The following is a 24,540-nucleotide window of genomic DNA, read 5'->3' as shown; positions in this document are numbered from 1 at the left end:
GAAGCGGGGTATGTATTGTCTTGTTTTTTCCTTTTTTCTCTGTAGCACACTCTATCTCTCAATGTAGTCCTAACTATGATGCCCATCACATAGTGATTCAGAAAGTTTAACTTGTATCCTTTAGCCAGTCAGAATCATGAATTGTTGTCTTAATCTTAAAAGAGAAATTGTTTCATAGGCTAAAGACATTGTGGAATTATCTCATATTGTTTTTGTTAAACTGATAAGGAGATAAAAGATTGATGCTGTCAAAGGGGGAAAGAGTAAACACAATATGTAGATTGTGTTCAGCAAATAAGTTTATTGTTACATTGACCAGAGAGGATTCTCTGTCCTCTAAGGCTAAGATTGTTCACAGGAGAGGAAATTGATTGTGCTTTATCCAGTAGAAGAAGAGGTGGTATTTGTGAAATAGATCCTGTCATATTTGAAGTTATTCATTGGTGGAAAAACAAGTATATAAAATATTTATTTTATATATTCTTATGAAGAATGTGAAACGCTGAACCAAATAGTTGACATTTTTACTAATGTTTACATTTTGATGGAAGCAGTTTCCTCTAGCTATCTAACATAGGTCTGATGTAAAGTTCATTTTATTTTTGCTTTTCACTGGAAGCTCTCCTGGCTGTTGCGATCCAAGATGTGTAAAAACCTAGAAGTTAATTTGAAATACTTGGGAGGAACTGTTAATGTTATAAAAATATCTTGTTTATCAAATATAATGAAATAAAACTATTGATGATGAGAATTTACTTTTGAATAATGGAGGCAGGAAAAAAATTAGTAAACGTCTTTCATAAAACTTACTTTGGCCCTTTTTAAAATTGTGCTTTCAGTAGTATTCTCACTAGTTAAACTAACTCAAAGTATTTGATGAAAAATATCTCTTTTTTTTTTTAATATGTTTGTAGTTTATGTGTCAACTCATTTGTGGGAATAGTGAATGAAACTTAGTTTTTGGTAACTATGCCCTTGTTGTGCTCTTTATTTGAAATATCTTCAAAAAAATTATTTGAGTAGAAAAGTAAAAGAATAACGAGAATCTCCCACCAGCTAGAATGGGTATGTTCATGTTTTTGCTGTAGGGTGTAGCACTTCTAAGAATATAATTAACTTTGCTTTTTTTCTCCTTTTTGTCCACAGCCTCACGATTTTGATGAATGTCGCTTTGATATTAGTGTAAATGATAGTGTTTGGTATCTTCGTGCTCAGGATCCAGATCACAGACAGCAGTGGATAGATGCCATTGAACAGCACAAGGTGGGTCTCCAATGTTTACCTGTCCGTAGAGACCTAGGCAAGAGACTGGTGGTAACTCCTTTAAAATAACTGTGAGATGTATATATGTTCCTGAAAAGTTGAACATGATTTTGGTGGTAAAGATTAAAGTAGTACAGATGTAAATTTTTGAAATAATTTTATTTCTAACAGTTGAGTTACACTAAGGGAATTTTCTGTGATAAATATTTTTAATTGTTATTAAAACAAAATATGCCCTTTTATATATAACAAATTTGGTTTTTATATTTAGGGTTTGCTTTATAGTGAATGCCTTTTATATGATCTGGATAAAAGGATTCTTAAAATAACATCAAATTTTAAAATCCTAATATTTGAAAGCTTCAGTGTTAATTTTTGTTGTCATTTGTAACCATTTGGGTATATTCTTATTATAAACATTTGTAAATTGTTAAATTTTTGTAAATATGAAATTTTCTAATAAACCTTGAGAAAGTCTTCCTCACATAAATGTATAAGCCATATTCTTGTAATTTAAAGCTAGTTTTTGACTTCTGCTATGAATAATTGGTAAGTAGACTAAAGAAATACATGATATTAATAAGTATGCATTATTAACTAATTCAGTATATCATGGTAAAACAAGGAATAGGGAAAGTTATAAATTCACCATGCCACTCCTGATTGTAGCTTAAGAAAACTTTGGACTTGTTCATATACTTGTCTGTACTTGTTCATTTGGGTTTCACAGAGTTTAGTTGAAACACCTGTTTTGGTTATTTAACAGGCACAAAACATCTACACACAGAAACACAACAAGAAAAACCAGTCTGACCTGGGATACTACAGGCACATTCTTCTTGATATTGATCATGCATTGGCTTTTATTTCTTGATTATGAATTTTTCCCAGCCTAAAGAAATCTGACTGTGTAATGCTTTCTTTTTCTCCTTGTTTTAGCTTTAGAGTTATATTGCTTTAAAACATTTTGTGAATCTTAGTTATCTTGATATTATTACCTCAGAAAACAGTCTAAAAATGAGAAACAGTTTTCTTTTATTTAAAAGTGATGAGCCGATAGCTAAGACATGGAAGCAGCATAAATGTCCATCAACAGATGAGTGGATAAAGAAGATGTGGTATATATATACAATGGAATGTTATTCAGCCATAAAAAGAATGAAATATTGCCATTTGCAGCAATATGGATGGACCTAGAGATAATCATACTAAGTGAAGGAAGTCAGATAGAGGAAGACAAATATTATATGATATCACTTATATGTGAAATCTAAAAAGAAGATACAAATGAACTTACTTACAAAACACAGACTCACAGACATAGAAAACAACTTATGATGACCAGTGGGGAAAGGAGAGGGGGAGGGATAAATTAGGAGTATGGGATTAACAGATATACACCACTATATATAAAATAAACAACAGAGATTTACTGTATAGCACTGGGAACTATATTCAGTATCTCATAATAACCTATAATGGAAAAGAATCTGAAGCTGTATAGCTGAATTAATACAATATTGTAAATAAACTATAGTTAAATAAAAATTTAAAATAAAAATAAATAACTAAAAGAGATGAGCTAGAATTCCAGAATCTCAGTGCTTTGGAGCTGGGCTTACCTGGATACAAGACACTGCAGCCTCTGCCATGTACGACATATGTGACCTTGCCTGACAGTTCACTTCTTCTAAATGTGTTTAAGAACACATGAAATAATATATGTGAGGTTACTTACCACAGTGGCTGATACATTTTCCCATTTATGACACAGTGGAAAAAGAAAGGGTTTTGGGAGTCACAACTAAATTCACTAAAATTATACCATGTTTTTTATGGGTAAAGAGTTCTACATTCAATGAGAGTTGCTATATGTGCATATAAGGAGAGTGGCCTATTTTGTGTAGTTAATCAGGGCCAGCCCTCTTCCTAGTGATTAAAGACATTAAGTAGAACTAATTTATATGTTTATATCTGAGATGACCTTTAAAGGCTTAATGCTAGCTTTCTCTGTTTTAATTAAGCGTATTTTATTTTGCTCATTCTTCTTAGTAAAGCTGATTCAGGAATCTTTGCAGGTTCTCATTTTATTTTTTCTCCTTGGATGTAGAATGATGCATAAAGCATATATTTCTTCCATATCATTGATTTCTTTGCACCCTTGAATAATGGATAGAATATAATCTTTGGGTCTCCCTCAGAGTATTGTGACTTAATGCTCGATAACAGATTTTTGGTGAATTTAAGTTCTTAGACAATAGGTTCAACAACAGCGTTCTAGATACATTGTATAAGCTTTCTGATTTCTAAATATGGTTTATTCATAGACAAGGAGAAATCATTGTTAATTGTTATTCTTATTAGTACTTATTTAATTTTAATGTAAAACATGTGATATGTACCAATTAAACAACATATCAGTGAAAATTTAAATTGAATTTGAATTCTAAAAATAGAGTTCTTAAACTAACATAGGAGGGAGAAAATTCAAGTGCTATCACCAAACATAACCAGCAAAGTTTTCTTTTTTTTTTCCCCCATAGACCAGGAACAGGGAGGTAGTGAGGAGGTGCATCCTGATTCATTCTTCAAAATCACTTAAGACTATTAATGTGGAACCTAAGTTTAGTAATTTTACTATTTAAGCAAGCATTCTTATATTGATATTCAAAATTAAAATCAAATTGTTAAGGCATGATGATGATGATGGTGATAGGAGCTGCTGTTTATTGAGGGTCACCAAGTACTAATTATTGTATTATGTACTTCATGTGCTTTATTTTCTGTCTACTATCCTGAGAGATGAGGCAAATATTGTTTTACAGACAAGGAAACAGGCTTAGATTAAATTTAAGTAACTTGCCAGAGATTATACTACTTTTTGGCTAGTGGATACTTAGGATTCAATTTTATGTTGATTGTGCTTTCTATCAGTTACCATTGGCAGAATGTTTGAAAATAATTCCCATAGTCTCACCTCCTGCAGGTTAGAGTGTGTCATCTGAGTTCTGCTACCATATACATACAAGATAAATATGAACACATCTTTCTGCCCATGGATTGCCATAACAGCGTTTTATTGTAGTGTTTAAGCACTGGATACTGGTGCCTGACACATAGGGGTTAAATCCTGGCACTATTACATAATAGTTGTGTGACCTTGGTACGTTACTTAAAGGAGAAGAGATGACATAATGCAGTATATACCCCCCCACACATCTCCCCACAAAAAACACAAAAAACAAACAAGCAAGCAAAATAACCAAATTGTGATAAATCAAGAATATTGTATAATATTGTGTAATATTCCCATCATTCCACCTCACTCACTTCAATTCAGAGTTACTTCCATGGCACCACCTGTCCTTATGATGGCCAGACAGGACACTTGGAACAGCGCACCTGTCTTTTTCTCTTCTGATGTCATCAGATAGTCCCTCATTGCCTTTGCTATTAGGCCTTTGTTAGGGCTTCCCTGATAGGTTTTAGCTGGAGAAATTGGAGGTTTCTATTCTTTCTTTCCAGGAAGCTGTTATGCTCATTATAATAACCTTTATATATCAGTCAGTTTCACATACATACATACATACCAGGAGTTATAAATATTTTATAGAACCTCTTCAACAATAATAATATGGTAGAGGTGATGATGATGATAACAAACATTTTTGAGGATTACAGTGTGCCAGATATAGTGATAAACACTATACACTTTATCTCATTTTACTCTCACAGTCTTATGAGGTTAACATTATTGTTCTGTTTTTACAGATTAGGAAATTGAGACATAGAGAGGTTAAGTAATTTGTCCAAGGTTAAACTGCTAATTAGTGAAGGAGCCAGCATTCAGACCCAGGTCTGTATGACCTGAGAACCAGAGCTTTTATCCAGCAAGCACTTCTGCCAATCCTATAAGTATGTATTCATGGGAAATATATTTTGTTGACTTAACTCATGGGCTTCTTCAATCACAAGGTTCATATATTTTTTATATTTTCTTCATATCTCTAGTGTTCGTTTTGGACCATAAAGGCTCAGGGTTACAACTTCTATGTAGGAATTAGCAAAGCATTGGACACATAAATTTTCCAGTTGAAATAATTTACAGTATTGTAAAACAGGTTTTATGAGGGAAATGTGTAATTTTTGGAGGTTTTTTTTTTTTCACCCTTTTATCTTCATGGTTGGTGTTAGAATGATCACTGACAGAAATACACTAGGGTTCTATGTTCTTTGTCTAGCTCTGTTGTTTTGTCCTTGGTATTCATTCCAGCATAACTTGCTCAGTACAAGCAAAGTTTTAAAAAGATGATTTTATGATTTAAATTTTCTCAATATATTAGAAATTGTATAGTTCACTGTGACATTAGACAAGTAGCCCCTGTGGAAGAAAGGTATTTCTGAGGTCATTGTTAAATTCAAAGATTCTATTTTAATTTAAAATACGGAAAAGGGCATATGTATACCAGACCAGTAATTTTATTTACAATAGTGTGCTGGCTTTATTATGTGGAATCCATTCATATTCTGCATTTCTCCTTAGGATTTGAGACAACACTAAATAAATCTTTAAAGACAGGGTGTGCTCTTTTTTTTTAATCTCTTAGCCATCTGCCATGTTGTCTTTGAAGTTGAACGAGATTTTGTTTGTGAAAATTATTTGAAAACAAAGAGCTGTATGAATGTGAAGTTAAGATGGTTATTTTTTATTTGGATAAGTTAATATATTTCTAGTAAAGATGTATCTATGTATTATCTAAGGGCGTCTGTGAGCGTTTTCTGCGTAATTAGTTAATAAATGAAATATGATAAACCATCTGTTGATGCTACTATTTAAAAGAATTATAGGATTACTCCTGGAATCTTCTACAGTTGCAGTGTGTGTGATTTTGAGTAAACACAGTTTCTTCTTACTGTGAAAGAAATAGACTCCTCTATTTCACCACCCCATCCTTCAAAAAAAAAAAAACTAGCAGGAAGGCTCTCCTTGCACTAGCAGATATAAGAATCTTGTTGAAAAGTTAAGTTTTTTGGCTCTGACAGAGTTTGTGGTAATCATGACATTCCCTCATTTCCATAGGTGAGCAACCTTAGTAGATCCTGAAATTTTGGTGGTCATGGACCACCCATATTCCCCATATTTTGGAAATTATCTGATATAAAAGGAGTCATAGGAAAATACACAATTTAGGGAGGAAGAATCCAGGTAATTTTTACAGATGTTGATTTTCTTTGGTGAGAATCTACAGGCAGTTGTTTTGCAATTTAATGTGTATGCATTTGTTCCTTTGTGAAGGCCCACTAATTCATATGTGAAGCTCCATTTTATTACTTTCAGAAGAAAGGTTTATTCTCTGAGAAGTTAAGGGATTTCTGTCCAGGAAATTATGTGGAAAAAGATTGTCACAGTTGAGCAACCTAAACAATGCCCAAGACTCACTTTAAAGATCTTTTTAAAATTGTATTGCTATTTGCCATAATGAGTTTTCTCTTTCCTGTGGTGTGTCAGGGTCAGCTTGATCTTGGTGTGTTTACTTTTAGGAGCAGTTTCTGCTTATTTGACACCTTAATTGTTTTTGTCTTAAATTTGACATAAACTTATTAGAAAAGTATTTTTAAATAGGTAGGTGGCAGAATATACCTGTTTCTTCTTAGCGCTTTTTAAATATCAAAGTCATATAAAGTCATCCTATCTCTGTTTGCCTTTTTTTTTTTTGACCGCACGATGTGTGGCATGCAGGATCTTAGTTCCCAACCAGGAATCAAACCTGCACCCTCTGCAGTGGAAGCTTGGAGTCTTAACCACTGGACCACCAGCGAGGTCCCCCGTTTGCCATTTTTAACCAACTATAATACTGGAAAAATTTCTTAACAGATTCTAGGGGTTCTTTCTATACTTGTCTGCTTTATAAATGATTATCATGTAAACTTAGCTTTACAATTTTGAATCTGATTAATTGGCAAAGGCTTAAAACTACTATTTTTTAGTGTACACTTTATATAAGTAATTTCATGGGGTCAGTGGACTAGAACCAATTTTTCTTTTACATTATTTTCATCATTACCACAGTGATGAAGGGAAGAAGATGGAATCAAATTTTACTTCTCCTTTACATTCAAGAATTTTAATTTTTGAGGGAAGTGAAAATCCAGTAACTAGCTGCCGGAGTAGTCAGGGCTTTGCCATTTTCTCAAATAAGTTGTAGAAAAACCCAAGTAGGTGGTATCACAACTGAACTTTATTAACCAGCAAAAAACCTTCATTATGTCTCCGGATGTTTCTCTCAAGATAAGAAATTTGGTTAGTTTCTAACAGTGGGAGTTAATTGCTAAATTGCTTGCAGTAATCCATACATGGTTAGTAAATTTTTTTTAACACCTAAATGTAGATAGTGTCATACTACCATGATTTTAAAGGTTGATGAAATCAAGAAAGAAAACATGGTATTAACTCATATTCTTAGTGTTCTGGGAATAAAAATAATTCTACTGTCAAGGGCTTTTAAAATAACTTTTTTAGTTTCTGTTGCCTACGATTTTGTTGCATGCAAAAGCTGAATTCACCTGAGCCAACATTTGCATTTGTACTTCCATACGTCACCTAAATACTTAATGAAGTATATCATCTTAAAAAGAGGGAATAAATGTCACTAATTTGTAGTTCTCAGCCAGGTTCTTTTATCTGAGGAAGGTGTTTATCTTTTACCAAGATAGTAAAGGAAGAATCAGGATTTTACATGGAACAGTGAATAAAGATATTTAGGTAGCTAATCATATTAACTGTGTGGTTAGTTGAGGAGAAATAATTTGACAACATTTGATGTCAGAAAGGTAGGGAGAGTCTTACAAGTCAATAAGAAAAGTTTACACAGCACAATTTAAAAAAAAAAAGGCCAAAAGTCTTGATCTGGCACTTCATAAAGAGGATATCCAAATGGGTAATGAACATATGAAAAGGTAGTCAGTGCCATTAGTCATCAGGGAAGTGCAAATTTAAAGCAGTGATACCAGCATATGCCCATCTGAGTGGCTTAAAAAATAAAAAGATGTAACACCAAGTGTTGGTGAGGCTGTGGTACAACAGGTGTAAACTGGTGAAACAATTTCGTAGAATCTACTAAAGCTGAGCATAGTTGTCTGTCTAGATCAAGTGAGTATTGAAAGTTTGAAAACATCTCACAAGTATTGATGTCATAGGTTCATCCATTTTTAGTTAAGCTTTTTAGGGTACAGGGGGTACAGGCCAACCCATGTTACCTTGAAAAATGGGAATATTGCCAGGAACCAAGAAAATTTATAATGCCTTACCTGCAAAGAAAGCTGGAACTGTACACTTGTTTCTGAGTGCTTTTATTGTTAACAAAACTCAGTTACTCAATCACCTGCCCCCACCTACAGTTAATGTAGCTTAGTTTCATTCTGTTATTTCTTCTCTCTTTCATGGCTCCTGTTTATCTGTGTTTTGCTCTCCCGTCCTACTTAGTTTGTTTTTCCTTGCTTTGTCATGACCTTTTCCTACTTTAGGCTTCTTTTCGGCTTCAATTCCTGCCGCTATCTGCCCTGATCTCTTGGCATTTCCTAAAGTAAATGTCTTGAGAAAACCCGATTGCCTTTTTACTCCAGGTTACTATTGGCCACCCTAGGTCCAATTATAATGAATTGTATAGTTACTTGTATTTAAAGGATAGAGTGGGATTGGCAGTTATACAAATAAAATGTTCTGAAAAGGTATTCTATAATTTTGTATAGATTTTACCAAACTTGCAAGTTTTTGTAATGCTTACCACATATTTGCTACTAACAATTTAGGTAAATATTACTAGATGTTCAGCTGATTTCTCTTTTATTAGTCTGTAATTTGCTTGCAGAATGTTTCTTTAGATAAGAAATTTTAAAAAAAGACAGTTAATCTAGAGTTGAATAACTGTTCCATATTGTTACTATAGAAAATATTAAAGAAAATGAGGCTGTGTGCTATAGAAGTCCTTTTTTTTTTTTTAAACGGTGTTTCAGTATTGTATTTGAATTTTTATTTAATCAGGAGGGAAGATTTCTGACAGTCACCAGGACAGATGGGATTCTGCTTTTTCTATATCTGATGTGGAAAAGTAATGGTGGGTGGCATGGCTTACGCATATTGACAGCAGTGGAAACTATTTTCTAATTTTACTTGCTGAGTATATTGGACATTAGCTGGGAGAAAATGTTTCTTAAAAATATCAAGGAACACAAAACTGCTCTTTTTCACCAAACACATCTTTTTAGCTAATAGCTTAAAAATGATTTTGCTTCTGTTGTCTTTATTGCCTGGTAAATATTCTGGGCTGGTTTGGTATTGAGGTATGAAAGACAGCATTGGGTTAAGAATCGTAAGAATAGGTAGCAAAGTAAATGAATGTTCTACAGGTTAAAATGTTATACTGAAAAAAATTCTGTCATTTTTTAGTCATATAGCAAGTTCACATTCTTGACAGACAAGACAGGATCATTGGCAAGAATGCTTGTATCACTGTTCATACCCTAGCCTAGTTCTCTTCAGTAGCACCCCTTTGAACTATACAGGGATAGATGAGTAATTAGGCACTGTTATCATTTAATCCTCCTGGAAGTCTTTCACTGCAAGTGTTATTCCCATTTTGCATAAAAATGAAATTGAATGGATTATGAGAACATTGATCAGTGAGTGGTAACATTCCAAGAACAGCAACCTCAATTTTTTGTAATACACCCCCCCCTTTCTAGTTAATTTCAGCTTTTTCTCATGGATGCGTAGTTGAATACTAAAAAATAAATCATCAGTCTGCCTCCTTAAAAGAAGAATCTTCCCCATACAGTTAGATCTAAAAATTCTTAGCAAGTCTTTTAAAACCATTCCTGCAAGTAGTTTTATTGATTAGATTTCATTGGTTTTTGCACTGGTTTTTAAAAGTAATTTTTGTTAATTATAAGGAAAAAAAATACAAAACCACCATCAGTCTTATAACCAAGACAATTTTTCTTCATTTTGGTGTATTTCCTTCTTATTCTCTGTACATTTTACCCCTAAAATATTATGGAAATAACAAGTTTATATCCTGTTTTTTAAAAAATCTAACATCATTTTGTCCATATAACACAGCTTTATTAATATTTCATTGTATTATCATTTTGGTACTCATTTGCTTATTATAAGACCTTTAGATTGTTCCAATTTTTTTTTTTTTGCATTTAGTATTTAATGCTTTCCTACATATTTTCCTGTAGTTTAACTGTGTCCTCATAATAGATTATCAGAAGTAGAATTGCTAGGCTTAAGGATACAAGCATTTTTGATATATGTTGCCAGATTATTTTCTAGAAAGATTGTGCTGATCTACATTCCATCTGCAGAATGTGCAGATCTTCCTTTCACTGCATCTTTACCGGCATTATTAATTTTTTAGCCCTTTCTAAGTGAGATAGATTAAACATGTATTCTGTGACTTTATTTTTTTGTTTTTATTTTTGTAGAGGTGATATATGATTACTGTAATAAAATTCAAACAATATAGACAATACTGAAAACTATTAAAAAGAAAGTGAAAATTTAGGCCACATAGAAATGACCACTGTTCATCCTTGGTAAAGATTCCTTCCAAATATTTCTTTACATGTATGCCTTAGAGTTTTACATAAACGATACCATACTGCTTTGTAGCTTTTCCTTCACTCAACAGTAAGTTATGGGTATCTTTTCATGTTTGATATAGATCTCCGTTCCTCCCTTACCCCCTAAGAAAGGAATTATAGAAAATTTAAGTTTAGGACCAAAGCCCCAGAATAATTAAGAATGTTCATTTACTGACCATTGTTTTATGTGCATCTATTTCTTTTAGGATCCTTGCAGGAAAGAATTAATGGTTCAAGTCCCCTAGCCAAATACCATCTTAACGTTTCAGCAATCCTGCGAGTACTACTTATACATATTAAATCTGTTTTTTCTCTTATTGGGACATTTAAGGGAGCCTCAAAAAGTAATATTAATTGTTTTGCCACTGTCGTCTCTTTGCAATTAGATAAAAAGAATGGGATTATGACCTTTTTATTTTGTGCCTATGAAACTTCCTTCTAAAAGAAAATACATTTACATTGGCCCTTTTCTCTAGGACAAATCATAAATTAAGAAAGTTAATGAGCAGTGTTGGTATTTTGTTACATCTCCTGCTAGCTTCTTTTTACATTTATTTTCCTCTGTATAAGTGTTTCTGGAGTAGAGATATAAAGGAATATCCTGCCTTTGTGGGAAGGTGAAGAAGGAATGGTAGCTAACACTTATTAAGCACTTATGATGTAATATAAATATTACAAAATATTATTAAAGATTTCTTCACTATAAAGCACATTTCTTATAACTTTGTCTATTTCTTCAAGTTCTACTATTTCAAGACATATTTCCTTACAACAAACAGATGCTAGAACAAAAGACTTCATTACAACAGTACTGATACAACACATTTTAAATAATGGATAATAAGTGAATATGGAGGCTGATAGTAGTTTAGTTTAATTGTACTTCTGCCTCTAACAGGGACCTATAAGCAGTGTATGGACTTGATCCAAGGAAAATATGGAGCCAAATAGGATTTAAAACAGAAAGTGAAGAATCAGATGTCTGTTTTTAAAGGACCACTCTGGCTACACTAGAAAGGATTTCAAGAGGAACAAGACTAAAAGTAGTTAGAAATCTGGAGGATTTATCCAAATGAGACACTAGGTGACCATAACTAGAAAATGGCATTGGGAAAATAGAGAAAGGGACAGATTTGAGAGAAGTAGAAGCAAAGTCTCTGGATGTTGAAGCAACATAGTAATGATTAACATCATGGGCCCTTGAATCTGGAATTAAATCCTGGCTCCCTTACTTATCATTTGCATGACTCATTATGTAAAATCACCTATAAATGGGTATAATATTAGTGCCCATTTTACTTAGACTATTGAAAGGATTAAGTGAGATAATGCACTTAAAGCACTAGCATCATGCCTGGCACAAAGTAAGTATCCTAAGTATTAGCTTTTACTATTGGTATTTGGTGTTATAATTTATCCAGGGTGGCTCTCTGAAATTTATATATAAAATATCCATGTAAAATTGCTCAACTCTTTCATCAGCCCTCTTCTCAGAGCAAAACAAGAAAGATCTCCCTTATCCTTTAGTATTCACCTTCTAAAGCTAGGGTGGAAAAATTGCTTAGCAGTCTTCCTTTATACAGCCTCATTTGATTTATCTAGTTATTTCTTACCTCCATTTTGTTTTTGTTTGTTTGTTTGGTTGGTTGGTTTTTTTGTGGTACGCAAAGTAACTCAGTGCTCACTGCTGTGGCCTCTCCTGTTGCGGAACACAGGCTCGGGACGCGCAGGCTCAGCGGCCATGGGTCACGGGCCCAGCCGCTCCGCGGCATGTGGGATCCTCCCGGACCGGGGCACGAACCTGCGTCCCCTGCATCGGCAGGCGGACTCTCAACCACTGCACCACCAGGGAAGCCCATTACCTCCATTTTAATGTCATTAAGAAATGACAATTGGACTTAAGGGGGAAGGTTTAAAAGATAAGACTGAGTTTCAGAGTGTCAAAGTTAGTTTATGTAACTAACTTTGTATCTTTTGTATCACGGATTGTGTTCTTAAAAAGCTTTTGGTGCAGAGGCTGTACTCATAGCTTCCTGTTAAGTCTACTTTAATTTCTCCTATAGGTAAAACAATGTGTCATGGAGTTCAAAACCCTAAATTAAAACTGTAAGAAAGAGGAAGCTCTGAAATCAAGGAGAGTAGAGGCAGCTATTGTTAACTCTCTACTTCTACAGTATCATCTTGTATTTGGGCATTTTTTTAGTACTTTGGATTTCCATAGGCAGTGTCTTATTTTCTTTTACCCCCCTAGCATTCTTTTAACACTTAACTAGGGTGTGCAATAAGGCCTTGGTTAACCCTTCCAGCCTCATATCACTACAACATTGCTTATTTAGATATTTCTGTAAAGGAAAGCTTATCTCATGCTTATTAGAAGAAAATGCAAAATGAATAACCAAGTAAGGTCCGCAACTAAGGTCCATAAATGACCTTCAAAGGAAGTATTTTATTTGTTACTGGTTTTTAAATTATGATACAAGAATGACTAGGAAACATTCCAGTATGATTTGAGAAAAGTATCTTGAGGGTAAGCAAATGTTCTACTCAGTGAAGTTAACTGTATTGCTGCTGGGTTCTAAGCAGTTAGAAATGGATAAAATCTTTTATAATACCATTTTCTTAAATATATTTTAAAATTTCTTTGATTCATGAGGTACTGCAATTTCTGGAAAACATTGTAGGTTGAACCTTTCCTCATCTGATACATTATTAGTGTTGCTCTTCTGAATAAATAGTGTTTTTTTAAATAAAAATTTATTTATTTATTTATTTATTGGCTGCATTGGGTCTTCATTGCTGTGCAGGCTCTTCTCTAGTTGCAGCGAGCAGGGGCTACTCTTCGTTGCAATGCATGGGCTTCTCGTTGCGGTGGCTTCTCTTGTTGCAGAGCACAGGCTCTAGGCACACGAGCTTTTGTAATTATGGCATGCGGGCTCAGTAGTTGTGGCTCGCAGGCTCTAGAGTGCAGGCACAGTAGTTGTGGCGTGTGGGCTCAGTTGCTCCGTGGCATGTGGAATCTTCCTGGACTAGGGTTCGAAACTGTGTCCCTTGCATTGGCAGACAGATTCTTAACCATTGTGCCACCAGGGAAGTCCAATTGTGTTACGTTTTAATCTTCCCAGCTGGTTCAACAAACGACTTTCTTATATTTGGCCTCCACTGGATGTATACATTTTTAGCCTAAGTTTTGGTATTTAGGTTTAGTATAGAGAATTATAATTCTAGACTAGCCATATCATTTTAAAGATAAGAAAATTAAGTCCAGGGGACTTCCCTGGTGGTCCAGTGGTTAAGACTCTGTGCTCCCAATGCAGGGGGCCCAGGATCGATCCCTGGTCGGGGAACTAAGATCCCACATACCTCAACTAAGCCTGCACACCGCAACTAGAGAAGCCAGGGTGCCGCAACAAAGACCCAGCGTAGCCAAACTAAATTAATTAATTAAAAAAAAATTAAGTCCAGAAAAGTAATGACTGACTTGTCTAGTTGTATAGTGGTGACAGTGACAGTCGAGCAGGTCTTCTCTCTGTTATCATTGTGTTCTTTATATTTCAGAGGCTATCGGGGGATCCATACGTATTTGAAAGGCTAAATAGATGAGATTTTAATATTTATAAACGTGAAATTGTCATGCCAAATTTTATTATAGCAAATAATATATGTTTACCTACAATCATAAATAAAATTGTTGCCATTGTAACTTATTATGATACTGTAAACCATAATTTTATTGATTAAATTGTTCTCCTGGCTATAGTGTCTTCTCATGTGGTTTGCTTTAAAATATTAATATTGAAAGTAGATGTGTGGGTGCTGGCAACATAGCAAGCGCATTTGGTTTTATTATGGGTTTCAGAGTTTCAGTTTCTGGAAAATGCTCCATTGTTCTAATGTTAACATTTAATCTTCTATTTTCTCTCTTCCCATAATTAAAATGGGAAGAAACAATAGGGAGACTATGCCACAAAATAGGTAATTTTTGACACCATGAGGAAGTTAATTTCTTTCTCAGTTATTTTGCTGTGCTTCTTGCTGGAGAGTGTTATTAGGAAAATGAATAAGTTTTTCAAAAGGCAGGTGCTATGAAAAAAAAATAATAAGCCAACCTATTTCCTTTATTTTTACCACTGTTTTTTGGAGTATAGATAGGCTGATGAACAAACTGTGCAAAATGAAAATATATGTTTATCTCCTGCATGAATAAGCCAAACTATAAAATTTAGCTGTGACTTTAAGGGAGTTTTCAAATCAGTTCTTAGGCATTTCTGGTCCTTTATTAAATTCATAACTTTGAACTATATGACTTAATTTATCAAGATTTTAGGTGTTCTCAGAAAATCAAGATACAGAAAGTACAGGTACATACATGCAAGGGATTTAGTCTGAAGGTTACTATTGTACTTTGACCAATAGTAACCTTTGTGTCAGCTTTCCAAGTATACTGCTTGGAAAGTGCTACTGACCCCCTCTAGTGGCCAAAAGATTACACTCCCCACCCCCAAAATAAGGAGGAATGTTATAACAGAGGTGTGGCCTCATTACTGTAATATTTAAAAGAACCCAGCCTTGTTCTATACGGGACATGTTCAATAAGTGTTTCATTGAACCAAAATGTCATTGTATGTTCATGCAAAACATGTTGAGGAATACTGCTTACAAACACACAAATTTGGGAAAGAAGGGTTTTTTTTGCAAAGCAATTTGTGTGAGGGACCTTAAAGCGTATATGTTGAAAGGAAATATTCCTATAGTAACTGTATTTGAATTCCACATTATTAATTTTAGATGGAAACTGGTATTTTCAAAAATACTGTATTGGTGATTAGAGCTTGTAAGTAAGCTCTACTTTTTTCTTATGGAAGAATAGGGTTAAGAAAAAGCCAGCATGCCTTTAAAGTATTATCCCTAAAATCATACCAATGAGATTTTAAAGGCATGTCAAGACTTTGAGGAACATTTAACAGTGTATATCAGTTGTGACCATAAAGTAATTTCTTCCCATTTCCATCCTTGGAAATTTCCGTCACCCCCACCTTTGAAAAGCAGACCTTGTTAAATTCAGAATGAGTATTGTTGCCTTAAAGTAGACATCTTGGAAAGCCAAATAGATGTCAACAACATTGCTGCTTTTCAGAATAGTTTTATAACTTATCTTTTAGAATCATTTTAGCCCCTGTGACTAAGTGTTTCTAAAATACTGATATCTTAATGATAGATTGGATTTTTGAGAGAAATCCAGTACTAAATCAGAGCCATGTCATGTGACTACGAAAGGCAGTCAAGCTTAATTATACAGTTTATAACTATTTCTTTGAAGTAGTGAAACAGCTTTAAAAGTTTTATTCTGCAACTCCCTGAAATGATTTTAGATAGCTCCATTTTGTGGCTGTATCATAAAATTACTCTAAATATTGTGGTAGTACCATCAGGAATCTTTTATGCAATGATAGCATCATTGGCACAATTATAGACATTTCCAGAATGACCGGTTTTTAAACAGTGAGAATTCATTTGTATGTGCATGTGTGTATTTGTTAAACACTTAAATTATTTATTTTAAAAGTTATCCCAGTGCAGGTACTGACATAGAGTGACAAATGAATCCCCATTATTTAAATTGAATAAAATGGAATTGGTCTTCATGAATATACTTTATTTTCTTTTTCCTTGGAATGATGTATATAATTTATAATGCAGTTTATTTAAGTGAAACTTTATTAAAGGTAGAAATACAATTACTCTAAACTCTTAGCCTCAACATTCATTTACTATCCATTACTTAAAATGTATAGCAACAGTATTGCTATAGTAGAGTGTTTTGTTCTATCATGTCTTTGTTGTAAGGAGATATTACTGTTTTGAAATCGTGGAACCTGAAAAAACAGGCAAGGATGTAAGAAGTATGTTTCATAGTCAAAAAACATTTAGTAAAGCTTTGTAGTGTTTATATTTTGTTTCAAGATTTTAAAGTTTTGACTTACTCCGTTTAGGACTCATTGATATAAAGCAAGTAAATGGAGAGGGTAGATTCATTTGGATTTGGATTTGAAATTGTTTGGTTTTAAATATTTTTCAAATAAATATCCAAAATTTGTTTTTAAATAAAATTTTGATTGTAAATTATGGGGTAGTTTTGTACTTAAATGGACGGTTCAGATTAATTTATGTTAAGAAATGAATGACATATAGGTGTCTGAGATAAGTGATTGCTGAAGTACGTACCTTATATTTTTGGTCCATCACAGGTAGATTTTTCTTATTTTTATTTATTTATTTTTGTGGTACGCGGGCCTCTCACTGTTGTGGCCTCTCCTGCTGCGGAGCACAGGCTCTGGACGCGCAGGCTCAGCGGCCATGGCCCACGGGCCTAGCCGCTCCGTGGCATCTTCCCGGACCGGGGCACGAACCCGTGTCCCCTGCATCGGCAGGCGGACTCTCAACCACTCTGCCACCAGGGAAGCCCAGATTTTTCTTATTTTTAATTCCAATCTTCTATATTTAAATCTAACGAAAAACTTTACCAAACCAGTACAACAATTAAAATGTAGAAACACTATACTTAGAAAGTTAGCATTATTGTCAAACGAGAAAGAGAAACTAGAGCCATTTTAGTTAAGGAACCTAGCTCAGTACCTTTGTTCCAGGACATTATTTGATAAGAAGTCTTATTTTTTTTATGAATTGCATGATTTCTGTAATTAGAATTTTCTTTTTGTGGGATTCTGTGATACTGAAACAAGCTTACCTATTTTTCTTTAGCTAATTTATTGAGGTTCAATTTATTGTACCTTTGATTCCATCTAGTCATGAGTTTATATGTAATTTGTTAGTAAATTAAGAGTTAGGAATATATTGCAGTACCGTTTATAGGTAGAGTATTTTATGAACAGGCATTATTAAAGTATGACAATCTTTGAATCTTTAGCGACCGGTATGTACTGGAAGCTTGAATTTTTAAGAAGCTGCACTAGGTGTGATGCCAAAAATGATTAGATATTATTTTACCTCTTAAGTTTAGTGTCTAGGATTAAAATTATGCACAGTACTTGTAAAAGAATAACAGTAGGAAGAAATCAGAGATCCCAAAGTACTTGAGCAGGTTTTAGGTACTTGGAAGTTGTTTTTTTCAAATGTTTAATTCTTTTGTCCATGTTTTTAGTACTGCATTTTCCTAAGGAGGATGGGATGCAAAATTGATACTTTAAAGATTGCCAACTCCATCAAAATTAGATCACAGTTCTGAGTCTAACTAAACCCCAAAAAGAGTTCAGTTATCTTCTATGATGTGATTACAGAATAGACTGGCAAAACTGGGGATTTTCTTTGTGCCATGAACTGTCAAGGTGGCTACAAAAATGGAAGAAATACAGTCTTCTTACAGAAGGTACAAGTCCACTAGTAGTTACAAAATGTAAACTATTAAAATTGAGTGGCAAATGCCATAATCATGATATGTTAAGAATGGTTGAGAATACAGAGACAGACTATCTGGAATAATAGGAAAGGCTTCATTGAGACAGTGGTATTTGAGCTGTGTCAGGGTAAATAATTCATCTATAAAGAAGTTTTCCTTTTTTTTTTTTTGGTCCTTGTTCTACCAAAATTTTTTATTGTGGTAAAATATGCATGACGATCTGTCATTTCATTCTGTGACATTAAGTATATTCACATTGTTGTTCAACCATCACCACCATCACCATCCATCTCCAGAACTTTTTCATCTTCTCCAACTCCAGCTCTGTACCTAGTAAATTCTAACTCCTCATTCTCCCCTCTTTCTAGCCCCCTGATAACCACTGTTCCACTTTCTGTCTCTATGAATTTACCTTCTGTAGGTAGTTTTCCTATTATTAAACTCTTTTAGCCAACTAGCCCAGCATGTAGTTGGTATTCAGTAAATTTCTAAATGAAGTGGCAGTTAGGAATTGAAAGCATTGCTTATGCCAGCGGATTGCCTCTATTTCTTGAGTGAACTCAAACTACTAATTATTGTTACGGTAATCTTAACAAAAAATTTTTTTGCAATAACCTTATTAATTTATAGGGAAACTTTTGTTTTCTCTTAAGTATTTTTCCAGTTTTATTGAGATATAATTGATATATAACATTGTATTAGTTTAAGGTTTACAGCATAATTATTGGATATATGTATATATTGTGAAAGGATTACCATAGTAAGTTTAGTTAACATCCATAACCTCACGTAGTTAAAAAGTTTTTTTCTTGTGATGATTAAGTATTTTTTATTTAATTTTTTTCATGTAGTTTACTTTCCTTTTTAGACTGAGTCTGGATATGGATCTGAATCCAGCTTGCGTCGACATGGCTCAATGGTGTCACTGGTGTCTGGAGCAAGTGGCTATTCTGCAACATCCACGTCTTCATTCAAGGTTTGTGGTTATGAATGCTTTAGTACTGAATGTTGTGAACAGAACTTATTTGATAGAATAAGTTTTTTGAAAGAATTTTCCTACAATGTAAATTATTTGAAGTTGTTACAGAATAGTTTTTTAAGAGGTAAAATCATGACTCATAAAAATAAAATGAACACACGTCAGAGATTTTGTTTCATTCATTAATGAAAAAAGATGTTAAAGAAAAAATGTAGTTCAAAGAAGAATGTGAGGAATGCTGAAATGATTTTGCTAATATATGCAAAACTAATCAATAGTCACACATTAGTAACCAGTGTACCTCCACTGGACAAAGTTCATTTGCTTTTCTATGGACAAGAATCATTTACATTACTCTCAGTTTTCTATGACTTAAAAAGTTGTAAAATAGCTCAAATGCAATGAAATCAAAGACTTCTATATGATCAGGCACCCAGTAAGTATCATGGATGATACTTACTATTCCTTTCAAAGGACACCCAGTAATATTTTTGCCCATTTTAAAGTCTTTCACAATTTATCATCACAGTGTTTAATTTGAAAATATTAAATGTTGTAGTGGCAAGTTGTCAGGCTTGCTCTCATTTCCTTCAGGCTTATCACTATCAAGCCATTAATTACTGAGTTTCAAGTCTGTCCCTGGAAATAATACATTGAACTTGACAACTCTCCCTACTCCATGCCCTCAATAGTAAGATACAGACCTTAAAAGGTGGTGAAATACCATGGGACTAAGAATAAACAAATTCTAGTTTTGTTAACTTGGATTACATCTCCCCGTTTTGTGTTTTGCAGAAGGGCCACAGTTTACGTGAGAAATTGGCTGAAATGGAAACCTTTAGAGATATCCTATGCAGACAAGTCGATACTCTACAGAAGTACTTTGATGCCTGTGCTGATGCTGTCTCCAAGGATGAACTTCAAAGGGATAAAGGTTAATTAGGCTATTACCACTATTTAAAGCCTCTTGATCTTAAGGGTAATGTCTTTAAGTGATGAAGGTAATTATAGTCACTTTTGCAGTACACCTCTAATGTAACAGATTTCAGTGTCCACATAACTTGTCTACTTGAATAACATCCTAATTAATCTGATCACCCATACCAGATATCATTGAAGATTTTAAAATGGTTTTTGAACTCTTTATTCCATTAAAAAATATAATATCATCTTGATAATATGGGGCATTTCACATGATTATGTCTAATAAATGTACCCTATGACAAGTCTTAGAGACAAGCATATGTTTATGTTAAATCCTCCAGATCTGGAATCAGTCGATCTTTTCATCCCTTGCTCTTCCTCTTCCTCTCCCTCTTTACCTCTTTTTCTCTCCTTCCCTTTGTCACCCTCCCTTCCTCTGGCCTTTTTCTCATAGAAGAAGTCAATAATGGAATTACATACACATGTAAAAGTAATTTTAGTGAGTTTTTTTTTTAAGAGAGATGATCTTTAGTTATAATGTGAATTTTGAAGTTACTTTTCATTTGTTACTGCTAAATATTACTGGTGTTGTCAATATCTGTTCTTTAGTTTTTCTCTTAGTTTGTTACAATGGGCAAAAATGAACTACTCATAACAGTATTACTAAATCATTCTGAGTTCATACCCAGTATAACTAAGTTGCCTAACATGGTTTCGTTTCTTGGTCTTATTAAATGTCTTTGATCTGAATTCATATTCTTTTTGTTGACTTGCTGGCAAGATGGTGGAGTAGAAGGACGTGAGCTCACCCCTTCTTACATATTCTTTTTGTCTTCTCTGTTCTTTGTTCCCTTCTTCTGCCTTCTTTTGGATTGAGTATTTTTTATAATTCCGTTTTCTATCTCCTTTGTTGGCTTTTTAGTTATACTCTTTGTTATTATATGGCTACTTTAGGGTTTATAGTATGCACATTTAAGTTATTACAGTCTCCCTTCAAGTAATATACCCACCTCCTGTATTGTTTAAGAACCTTAGAATAATGTATTTCCATTTCTCCCTAAGACTGTGCCAAGGCAGTTTCGCATTCTCTAGCCAATTCCCTGTGAATTATTCCAGGTCTGTGTTATAGGAACAGGTGCTTTTCCCTGCCCCACATAGGCTTTGGGTACTCTTCCCTGGTGGAATCCTCTCAGATGGTTCTTTCTATGACCTCTATAGTTCCTCAACTTGTATGTGCTGTCAGTACTCTGCGAAATACTCAGGGGGACCTTCTGCCCATCTCCAGAGTTCTCTCTCTGTACAGTTGTCTCCTCCCAAGTACTCTGCCTTGTGAACTCTACTGTCCTTTGTCTCTCTGGATTCTCAGCTCCATTTCTTCACCTCAGAGAGTCTACCAGGCTCCTCCTGGGTTCCTCATTACTCTACAGCTTGGAAACTCTCCCATGGCAGTAAGCTGGAGCATTCACAGCACTCACATCATTTGTTCCCCAGCCCTTAGGGATCATTGTCCTTTGTTGCCTAATATCCAGTATCTTGAAAACCATTGTTTCATATATTTTGTCTGATTTTTTAGTTTCATGCTAGAGTATAAATTCTCTCCCTGTTATTCCATCTTTGCCTGAAGCGGAAGCCCATATTCCTCTTAAAGCACTTAATTTTACCTGAAGTATCCTTGAAGTTCTTTATATTTGATGCACTTTTAAGTTTTTGGTTCTTTAACATTTAATATTTATTTCTCTAAAAATAAAGACAGTTGAACTTCTATTTCTCATTAATTTAAAAAAGTATGTATACTTTTTTTTTGCCAAATTAGACATTACACATCAGCTTTCATTTGCTTGCAAATAGGCCTTTAAACTAAAACAGGATGTATACAGGTTTGGATTCCTTGTTTATTTTTAAATGATTCACGTCAATAATATATAGTATTTTAAAGACAAAAGTGATAGTGGAAGGAGTGGAAGTTGGGATGTAATAATAACCATGTTGTGTAGAAGATTTGAAAAATATTTTTAAACATTATTCATGTTTTATTATATAGCAGCAGTCATAGACTAATGTATTAGTTGTTAGGGATGCCATCGCCAAAGTACTCTACAGACTGTGTGGCTTAAACAACGGAAGTGTATTTCCTCACAGTTTTGGAGGCTAAAAATGTGAGATCAAGGTTTTGGCAAATTTGGTTTCTTCTGAGGGCCATGAGGGAAGGATCTGTTCTAAGCCTCTCTCCTTGGTTTGTAGATGATCATCTTCTCCCTGTGTCTTCACATCATCTGCCTTCTGTAAGTGTCTGTGTCCAAATTTCCTCCTCTTATAAGGACACTGGTCATATCGAAGTAGGGCCCATCCTCATGACCTCATTTTAATTTGATTACCTCTGTAAAGACCTATCTCCAAGTCCAGTCACATTTTGGAGTACAGGAAGGTTAGGACTTCAACATATGAATTTGGTTGTGGCACAATTCAGCATATAACAACTGATTTCCCTATAAATGGCTATTTTAAGAAATGTTTTTAAGAGTACGTGCTGGGTAAAGGTGAAATAAGAACATGGACCATAGTTTCCTACTTCGACTATAGACTGGAATTGCTGACCTAAGGATCTCTATAGATGTACTTTCACTAAATTATCAAGACTAAATTATCTGTGACTTAAAAAATTTTTAAGAAGAATCACTGTTCTTCATTAAGTGTGTCATTGAAATGATAATAGCAAGCTCTCATTTTAGGTGTTCAATGTTTTCATTTAAAAAGTTTTATCGTAATTGCTAGTAAGGAGACTTAACCACACACATACACACACACACACCCCACACTTCAGTAAGATTTAATTAACCATTTAGGTCCAGATACTCTAGGATTACAGAAGTAGAAGACATTATCTCTGACCTAAACATATATTTTAAAACAAGACATATATACCATATTAAACATAAAGGTTCTAATCTTGCTCTTCTATTCATTATTAGTTTGATGACTTGAAGTAGATTACTTAACATTTCTGCACATCTCTTTCCTCTGTAACATGGGTGTTGTATCCAGCACATATGATTGTGAGATTTAAATCAGAATATGTATATTAGCCCTGTGCTTAATAGCAAAAAATCAATAATAGTTGCTATTATTATTGTGGTTGATTTGGATTATTGCTGGGATAATGAAAGCAGAAATGTACAAGATCCAGAGATGGAATTTAGCATAATAGATTTGAGGGCTGGTAAGGGAGACCAGGCTGATTGGGATGGGAGATTTGTATTAGGACAGTGTTTTTAAATCATGTCAGGCATCCCTTAAAGGTGCCTCAGTGATGGACAAGGAGTGCTTGGTTGGGAAGGAAAGGGGGAGGGCCACTCTTTTAGCCAGAGCAGCTCTTGTTTTCATCAGTCTTATATTTTGAGTATTTACTAGAAAAAGAAGGCTGAAAATCCCTGTTTGGTAGTACTAGGCTATTGGATGGTTAGAGATATGAAAGTGAATCTTTAGGAAGCCAAGGTAGATACTGAGGAGACAAGTGAAATGCAGACATTTCAGTATTTAAGAGCAGTTAATCAGATTAGTAATGAGTCAAGGTCAGGATGTTGTCTGATGATTTAAAATCAGTAATGATTTAAAATCAGAGCAGCACTGTAGTAGTTAATTTCTTAGAATTGACCATATTTGCAAATTAATTGATGAAAAGACAGAGATCCACAGAATCTGGGAATTTGATTAATCTTGGAACTAAGGCGTTTGCAGAGGCTTCAATATGGATACTGAAGTCTGTAGGAATGATGGATGTGGAAAAGAAAAATGTCAGTTGGATACTGTTAGCAGTTAGCTGGTTATAAAATAGTAGGTGTTAGTAGATAATAGCAGCTTATGATTTGAAAAAGTTGTTATAGATGAGTGCAAAATTTTCAGGTGATGAAAAAAATGAAATAGCCCAGTAATTAGAAAATTGTAGTACAGAATAAAGGTATTTTCCATAGTAATTACTACCATTTAGTCACGGGAGGGAGTAAGGAATAGTAGTGGGCTTTGCATCCATTGGAGAGAGAGTTAAAAATAGATGAAATGTTCCTCATAGAGCCAAATTACTCCTGATGTAAAGAGAGATAGGCAAGGAGTAAGACATTAGTTTAAAGTGAAGATTTATTCGGTAGAAAGGGAGTTCCTCAAATGATAATAAACTAAAGAAGCCATTCAGAAACAGAGAATAAGGTTGGGGGCTGAGGTTTAGAAATTTGCACTAAGAAGTGGAATACATAGTGCAGAGGATTAAGTATGTTAGGCAGTAGAAAAAGGGATAGTACGTAGAAGAAAGAGGTATGTG

The 24,540-nt window shown here is 34.1% G+C and overlaps 1 protein-coding gene across 2 annotated transcripts in view; it reads left to right on the top strand.

The window, feature by feature from the left end:
* CERT1 (ceramide transporter 1) overlaps positions 1-24,540 on the top strand; it is a 128,861-nt gene that overhangs the window by 37,286 nt on the left and 67,035 nt on the right. For both annotated transcript variants that reach the window (XM_067731032.1, XM_067731031.1), the window contains 3 exons: positions 1,147-1,263; positions 19,194-19,301; positions 20,100-20,238. In XM_067731032.1, the coding sequence (XP_067587133.1) occupies positions 1,147-1,263; positions 19,194-19,301; positions 20,100-20,238 (364 nt within the window). The remainder of the gene's footprint in view (positions 1-1,146; positions 1,264-19,193; positions 19,302-20,099; positions 20,239-24,540) is intronic.

The sequence above is a fragment of the Pseudorca crassidens genome, chromosome 3 (genome assembly GCF_039906515.1).
Source record: "Pseudorca crassidens isolate mPseCra1 chromosome 3, mPseCra1.hap1, whole genome shotgun sequence".
Taxonomy (NCBI): Eukaryota; Metazoa; Chordata; class Mammalia; order Artiodactyla; family Delphinidae; genus Pseudorca; species Pseudorca crassidens.
This window is presented reverse-complemented; position numbering and strand designations above follow the sequence as displayed.